The 8,379-nt window shown below is 58.8% G+C and overlaps 1 protein-coding gene across 1 annotated transcript; it reads left to right on the top strand.

Moving 5' to 3' along the window:
• The first annotated feature begins 3,991 nt into the window (after positions 1-3,991).
• On the top strand, positions 3,992-8,217 carry CDK9 (cyclin dependent kinase 9). The gene is made up of 7 exons (XM_021691335.2): positions 3,992-4,287; positions 4,750-4,831; positions 5,617-5,707; positions 6,064-6,230; positions 6,349-6,520; positions 6,678-6,826; positions 7,315-8,217. Exons 1-7 carry the CDS (start codon positions 4,196-4,198, stop codon positions 7,678-7,680), a joined length of 1,119 nt encoding a protein of 372 aa, XP_021547010.1. The 5' UTR covers positions 3,992-4,195; the 3' UTR covers positions 7,681-8,217.
• The last annotated feature ends 162 nt before the right edge of the window (positions 8,218-8,379 follow it).

An 8,379-nucleotide genomic window follows, 5' to 3' on the forward strand; every position in this document is an offset into this window, starting at 1 on the left:
ATTGAGCCTAGATTGAGCCATAGTGCCCTAGGGAACCCTGCTTTGGTTTCTGTCCCCTCCCTCCTGCCCCTTTCCCCCAGTCTGTGACTCAGTGGCCTGCACTTTGGCCAGGTACTATTAGGGATTGGAATCCTTCAACTTCATAGTCAAAGGCACTGGACCCTGGCAAACCTGAGTTTAGATCCCATGTGCAGGACCCCGGGCAAGACAGGTCACCTTGCTGAGCCTTGTTTTTCCCATCAGTGAAATGAGACAAACACAACATCTCTCCCATGATCCTGTGGCAGTGAAATAAAACATTTATCCTGAGAGTATTATCCATATTACATTCACTTGAGTCTTTATTTGCATGTTCCAGACAGACCGCCTGTTCCCTGAGAGAGGAATTGGCCCTCCGTATCCGTGTTGGCCCCGTGCCTGCCATACTGTCGGTCTCAGTCTTCTCCCGGCTTGACCCAGTTGTCTGGTATTGGGGGTTGTGTAGGCTGATGGTAAATGAGCCTGGGCTTTGTTTGTTGTTGTTGTTTTCGGTTTTTTAAATTTTAAATAGGCTCTATGCCCAATGTGGGGTTTGAACTTACAACCCTGAGATCGAGTCGCATGCTCCACCCACTGAGCCAGCCAGGCACCCCGACCCTGGGCTTTGAAAGCAGAGACCTGGCTTTAAATCCCAGCTCCATCGCTTCCTGGCTGTGTGGCCTCGGGCAGGCCACATCATTACTCTGAGCCTCAGTTTCCTCTTCTGTAACTTGGGCCCAATATGAGCAACCTCCTAAGAGGGGCACTGTAAAGCTCCGGGGAAATGACACACAGCAACACAGGGCTGAGCCCAGAGTCAGTACCTAGCTGGTGTGGGCAGAATGTCCATGGCGTACAGGGCCGCAAGCATCACCCCGCCATCCTCGGTCTGGTCTCTCTGTATCCAGTGCCCCTTTGTCTCCTGGGACATCCCAGCAGCCAGGAGCAGCCCACCCATGAGCCTGTCTTCTGCTTCCCTCCATATGCCCCCCAACCTGTCCCTGCTCAGGAGAGGAAAACAGAAGGTCTGGGCCAGAGTCAAACAGCTGGCCAGTAACTCCCTCTTCTACTCTGTGCCTGTTTCCCTGTTAAATGGCAGCAGGACCAGAGGCTCTCACAGAGTATGGTCAGTCAGTCAGCAAGCATTTACTGAGTCCTGGCCACATGCCTGGCTTGGCCAGCTTAGCTGATCCACGAAGCAGGAAACATTTTCCTCAAACCAGCAAATCAGAAGTCATCAGAGTCCGTGAGAAATCATTTCCAGCTAGGACCTAATTTCTTCGCACTTCCACCTGGATGATCCGGGACCCCATGGCGGGGCAGTGGGGGCTGCCTTCTGAAGGGCTCCCGACTGCTTCTGCCAGGGAGGGCCGAGGGCCCAAAGCTCTGAGGGGAAGTGACTGGCGGATGTTGGGGTTCAGGCCAGGGATGGTCGGGTGGAGGTGACAACATCACCGGAACATCTGAGGCCTCTGCCCACAGGATGTGACTTAGGGAGAGCTCATGGGAAACAGGCAGGGGCCCCAGCCTGAGAGTCTGACGGTGGAGGCCACCCCAGACACAGTACACCTCCAATACTACCATTCCCTCCCACGCCTCCCATGGGCATCCAGGATACCTAGGCCAGCGGTGTTGGGCCCTGGCTGTGCCCTAGCTCTGCCTCTGACATGCCTAAGTGCTTGGGCTTTGTGCCAGATTAACCTGGTTCAAATACCAATGTGGCTGCTGGCCAGCTCTTTGACCCTGACCAGGTGATGTTACCTCTGCGTTCCAGCATCCTTCTGTGTACAGCAGAGGTGATCATAGTACCTACTTCCTATGGCTCAGTGAGAATTGAGATAATTCTCAGAAAGTGCTGCATGTACGGCTTGGACCATTTATTTTCCCTCCACAAATTGTAATTACTACAATTTCCCTCCTTGCCCTCCCCACCCCTAATTTAGCCAATGGCCTCCCTGCTTCTACAGTGTACCCATGAAGCTGACCCCAGATCACTCCCTGACATGTCTCATGGCTGCCTAAAACCCTCGATGGCCTCACACTGCCCTCAGGAGGGGGCTCCCTAGTGCTCACCTGGCCCCCGAGGCCCTCCGTGGCAGGGCCCTCCCCCAGAACAGGGTCTCTTGGGACACCAGGATAATCAGACCTGCTTCCTCCTACAAGGAGGCTGCAAGGCCCAGCCATGAAGGGTAAGGGCTGCCGGGCCACCCTGAGGGCTTCCTGCAGGGAGACAGATAACGGGGTACAATGAGGAGCACAGCCCCGAAGGCGGGAAGGTCCAAGGAGTTAGCAAAGCACAGGAGGGAGATTCCTGCCACCATGGCCTGGGAGACAGCTGGAAAGAGCCTCAAATGTCACAGTTTGTGTTTCCCTGAAAGACAGCGGGGGAGGGAAATACAGGCAGAGCCCATTTTAGAATGACCTGGAAGGTGCTGTGAGGTGGACAGATGGAGAGGCCAGACTGGGAAGACCAGGACTCAGGACCTATCAGCAGAGGACTGGAGAGGAGGGGCAGACTGAAGGGGTGCAGAGATGGTAGAAAGAACTGATTTGCTGTGGGTTGATTGTTGAGTAGAGCTGGAGGAAGAATCTAGAGGCTCCTAGAGCCGGGGAGATATCAGGAAAATGCTGGGGAAGGGTTGGAGTAGGAGAAGGGTTGGAGTAGGGGAAGGGGGCATAGGGTCAGAGAAGGAGATGGATGGTGGGCTTGGTGCCTGGCATACGGACAGCAGGCCTCAAACAGCACCATCGCTATACCCCTGGCCAGACTGTAAATAGTCTGACTCAGGAGAATCCTCTTCAGAATCAGACAGACCAGGTTCCAGTCCCAGAGCTGTCACTCTGTGACCGTGGGCAAATGACCTCACCTCCCTGAACCTCAATGCCCTCTTCTGTAAAATGGGCTAGTCAACCTGTCGATGGGGCGGTTGATTCAGGATTCAGCAGGGTTCGGCAGGAATGCCCAGCAATTCCTGAGCACACAGGGGTTCGGGCTAAATGCTAACTATTTTTGTGATACTGACCCAGGCTGACCAGCCCAGGCGCAGCTCGGCGGGGATGGGGCTCCTGTGGGTTTCATCCCTGCCTTCCAGAAAACAGGGGGTCCAGAGCTGGAAGGCCCGGGCGTTGCTCGCTCCCCGCCTCCAGTGTCGCCGCGCCCCCTTGCGGCCGTCGGTTGCCATGTCAACGGCGGGTGGCTGGGGCCCGGGGAGGCGGCGGCGGGGGCCGTTCTCTCCTCCCAGGACCGGAGGCCGCTCCCTCGGCGCCTCCCGCCTTCGCCTGTGGAGGGGCACTCCGAGCCGGGGAGGAGAGGGCTCTCTGCGGCAGCTGACCTGTGGGGGTAAACTGAGGCACGCAGCAAGGCGCCCCGCAGCCAGGTGTCGAGCGCGGGGCCCCACCTCCGAAGGCGGAGGAGGGGCCGCGGGCGGTGACGCGCCGAGGGCGGCCGACGGACAGCGGGCGGGCGGCGGCGGCGGCGGCGGCGGCAGGTGCGGCCGCGGAGGGTGGGAGGGGGGGGGGAGGGGGCGGGCGGAGGGGGAGGGGAGGGCGAGGCTGGGGCACCTCCCCCTTTATAACGCGCCCCCTCCCGGGCTCTCGGGCCGCCTCCTTGTCGGCTCTTCCCGTCTCGCCCCCTCGCCCGGCCGCCCCGGGCCCGGGCCCGGCCAGGGAGCCCCCAGGCCGCGGCTCGGGGGCCGACCCCCCCCGCCCGCCGCCCCGCGCAGCCCGGCGGAGGCGGCGCCGTCGGAGGAGGAGGAGCAGGGCACTGCGGCTGGCCCCGGATCGGGAGCCAGAGCGGCAGCGGCTTCGGCAGCAGCGGCGGCCCGGGCCGATGCAGCGGGACGCACCGCCCCGAGCCCCAGCCCCGGCGCCCCGGCTCCCCGCGCCCCCGATCGGGGCCGCCGCCAACAGTGGCGGCGGCGGAGGCGGGGGCAGCGGCGGCGGCGGAGGCGCCTCTGCAGCTCCGGCTCCTCCTGGCCTCCCGGGAACTACAAGTCCCAGGGGGCCTGGCGGCGGGCGGCGGGCGGAAGAGGCGGGGTCGGCGCCGCGAGGCCGGAAGTGGCCGTGGAGGCGGAAGTGGCGCGGCCGCGGAGGGGCCTGGAGCACGGCGGCGGGACCCGGAGCGGGAGCAGCGGCGGCGGCGGCTGGGGGCGGCGGCAGCGGCGCGCTGGAGGCGGCCATGGCAAAGCAGTACGACTCGGTGGAGTGCCCCTTTTGTGATGAGGTGTCCAAATATGAGAAGCTCGCTAAGATCGGCCAAGGCACCTTCGGGTAAGGCTGCGCCCCCGGGGGACCGGGAACCCTGGGCCTGCAAGCCTCAGGGCCGATGTCGGAACGCCAAGGGCCGAGCCCAAGGTGGTCGGGAAGCCCCGGAGTACCAGACGTGTCTCCTGGTCTCGCTAGGCCGCACCGCAGCCCGCCAGGGCCTGACGGAGCCGGCTGGCGGGGAGGAGCCTGAGGCCAGTGATGGGGGGCGGGGAGGGGTTGCAGAGAGGAGCCTGTGAGGGGATCGGGCTCTCCGAGAGACGCCTGGGTGAGGAGACTGAAGGGAGGAAGTAGAGCCTCGGGGAAGGACCGCAGATAGCGGGTGGCAGGGTAGGGGAGTGCCCTGGGTACCCGGCCCAGCCCCGCCCGGGGAATCCCTTTTTCCTGCCCTCCTCCTCTGGTGGGGGAAGGGCGGGCCCTGCCGAAACGGCCTGATGAAACCTCTTGGGTCTCCCTCTCGGCCTGCAGGGAGGTATTTAAGGCAAAGCACCGTAAGACCGGCAAAAAGGTGGCTCTGAAGAAAGTGCTGATGGAGAACGAGAAGGAGGGGGTGAGTATGGGCCGGGTGGGCGGGCCTGCCAGCTCCCCTGGGCACGGGCTTGGGTTTCCACCCTACTTGTGCTGGGGCTCTCGCCTCGAGAATCTGTGTGTGTGTGGTAGTTTGGGCATTTCTGTATTCCAGAGAACTTGACTTCTGAATTGAATTTTTTTATTCAAATATTTTAGAGCATTTGGTATTTCATTCTTAGGTAAATATGGTTGGGGCCAGGAGGGGGAGCTCATGCTTGCAGAGTGCACCTCGTTTCCTGAAGTTAGGAAGCCTTTAAACAGTGCTTGAACACTGTTTCCTTAGCATTTGTTTTGTGTAAGGTACAAAGAAATTGCACGTGATGGCTTTAAGAGGGTGGCTGGAACTCAGTTGAAAAGGAGCAGTCCCCGTCCGTACCTCGTCTTAGCCCTAGTCCAGCTTCCCAGAGACCTGCTTCTTAGCAAGGACATTTCTTTAAATAAATGTTTTTGTTACCACCTAGTATAATACAGACATAGAGCTAAAATTTAAAGGTTGAAGAAACTGTGGAGCATTTAGTGACTAGTAGGCGAAGCGTGTGTGTCAAGTCCCACTGTTCTGATTTATTGTCTCACACCAACTGCTTGAGGGGCACATACTACTCGTACACCCATTTTACAGATAAAACGTCCGAGGCAGCTGATTTCAGAGCCCATGACCTTACTCTTTTTTTCCCACTTGTGTACCTTAATATGGACCCCATGGCTTGTTCATTGGTCTGTAGTTCACTCACTCACCTCTGACCCTCCTGTGTTTCTCCTGCCCAGTTCCCCATTACAGCCTTGCGGGAAATCAAGATCCTCCAACTTCTAAAGCATGAGAATGTGGTCAACTTGATTGAGATTTGTCGAACCAAAGGTATGTGGTCTGGATCTTGCCCCCATTTTCAGATGGGGAAAATGAGACTTACAGTCTAAGGCTTTGTTTGCAAAGTTGGAAGTGGACACACCTAAATTGCCTCTTCTTAACCCAGACATACCAACTGTGACTGCTGTCTCGGGTCCCTTCATCGTAGCTGTTGCTGCCCCAGGGCCTGCCACAGCACCCCGCCCAGAGGAGGCACTCAGGAAATAGTTTTCCAGTGAAGGAATGCACAGCCGGATATCCGAGTGTCCACGGGTTGGAGGGGTGGAAGCTGGTTGTGGGAAAATGAGTTGCACGTGGGGTTTTTTACTTTCTTTTTCTCCCCCCTCCCTCCATTCTTCCCATCTCAGCTTCCCCCTATAACCGCTGCAAAGGCAGTATATACCTGGTGTTTGATTTCTGCGAGCATGACCTTGCTGGGCTGCTGAGCAACGTCTTAGTCAAGTTCACGCTGTCCGAGATCAAGAAGGTCATGCAGATGTTGCTCAACGGTCTCTACTACATCCACAGAAATAAGGTGGGGGTCAGAGTGGGGAAAGGGACCGAGGCTTGGGTTGGCCTTGGCTCCCACTGCTGGGTGGGTGTGACTGAAGGGTCCCCGGAAGCCTGATTGAGCCCTCTCACGCTTCCTGCAGATCCTGCACAGGGACATGAAGGCAGCTAATGTGCTCATCACTCGCGATGGGGTTCTGAAGCTGGCCGACTTTGGGCTGGCCCGGGCCTTCAGCCTGGCCAAGAACAGCCAGCCCAACCGCTATACCAACCGTGTGGTGACGCTCTGGTACCGACCCCCGGAGCTGTTGCTCGGTGAGGACTCCCGAGCGGGCGGAGGGGGGCAGGGGCTGGGCACTTACCCAGCCTCCGTCCCCCACTGCCAGGGCTTCTTGAGCCACCGGCCCCGGGGCGTTGCGTCTCAGGAGGCTCTCGGGCTCAAGGGGCCCTCCTGGTGCGCTCTTCTTCCCAGGGGAGCGGGACTACGGCCCCCCCATTGACCTGTGGGGTGCTGGGTGCATCATGGCGGAGATGTGGACCCGCAGCCCTATCATGCAGGGCAACACCGAGCAGCACCAGCTTGCCCTCATCAGCCAGCTCTGTGGCTCCATCACCCCTGAGGTGCGTGGCCAGGCTGCCTGGGCCCCTGGTCCCCACAGGATGCAGAGATCCAGAAGTCCTCCTGGCAAGGGAGGAGCGGGGAGCGGAGTAGAAGGAAAGCTCTGGACAGGTGGCTGGTGGACGGACAGGGCCTGCTCTTTAGAGCCTCGCGGGCTATGCTTGAGTCTCGCCCCCATCACAGTTCGTGGCCTTGGGGAGGGCATTTGAATCCCTCACCTCGGAGCGGAGTTTCTCTTCTGTGGAACAACCATGCCTATATCAGGCTTGGTGGATGTATTCCAGGTGACTGTATAAAAGGGCCTGGCACTTGGTGTGTGCCAGGTACATGGTCACTGCTGCTTTTACCTTGGAGAGGTCAAGTTCGCCCTCCAAGGGTGGTCTGGGAGCATCTGAATGGGAAAGTTTTAGTCCCTTCGGGTGCCTAGCCAGGGGACAAGCCACGCACCCCCTGAATTAACACCCATCTTGTCTCCATGCCTCCTGCGCAGGTATGGCCCAATGTGGACAAGTACGAGCTATTTGAGAAGCTGGACCTGGTCAAGGGCCAGAAACGGAAGGTGAAGGACAGGCTGAAGGCCTATGTGCGAGACCCCTACGCGCTGGACCTCATCGACAAGCTGCTGGTGCTGGATCCCGCACAGCGCATCGACAGTGACGACGCCCTCAACCACGACTTCTTCTGGTCAGACCCCATGCCCTCGGATCTCAAGGGCATGCTGTCCACCCACCTGACGTCCATGTTCGAGTATCTGGCGCCGCCGCGCCGGAAGGGCAGCCAGATCACCCAGCAGTCCACCAACCAGAGCCGCAATCCCGCGACCACCAACCAGACGGAGTTCGAGCGCGTCTTCTGAGGGCCAGCCGCCCGTGCTTTTCGTTAGGGCGGTTCTATTCTTTCTTCTGCTTTGTGACTTGGACTGTGGAGATGATGGGGCATCTGAGTTTTCTCTAGTGCTTATTTCATTTCATCCCCACCCTGGGGCACTGGGAACACCAGCTGAGCGGACTGGAGGAAAGCTTTGGCTGAGAGGCCAGGAGGGCACTGGGGTGCCTCGCCGCGTTCCCTGGCTTTCCATTTACCTTCAGACAGGAATGGGGTGGGAGGAGAGGCACACCCCACCAGTGACTTTCTAAGAGTTCCCAGCATGATAGGAGGAAGGGACAGGTCCCTCGCCTGTCGCCAGCCCTCCTCTCAGGATGAGAGACTTGCGTGGGGGACAGAACCGGCCCCAGGAGTGGGCCACTCTTGGTCCGACCCTCAGAAGCCCTGGGGCTGGCAAAAACTTGGTTTCTTCAATAGAGAATTTTATCGTGTTTCATTTGTTCAGTTTGGAGACATCCCTGGACACCGTTTGGTCAGTTACAATTAAAGTTGACTTTTTTTTCAGTAAGTGGCTGTGTGCTGTGTTCTGTGTTCAGACCCCCAGCTCTTCACCCTGTGGCCAGCACAGTGGGCCTAACGATTGGGATTTGATTTGTCAAGTCTTGATTCTTTTCTTCATCCCAGTTCATGTCCCCGGACATAATTGCAGAGGACTTTTGTCTTTTTTTTG

This window comes from Neomonachus schauinslandi, chromosome 13 (genome assembly GCF_002201575.2).
Source record: "Neomonachus schauinslandi chromosome 13, ASM220157v2, whole genome shotgun sequence".
NCBI classification, from domain to species: Eukaryota; Metazoa; Chordata; class Mammalia; order Carnivora; family Phocidae; genus Neomonachus; species Neomonachus schauinslandi.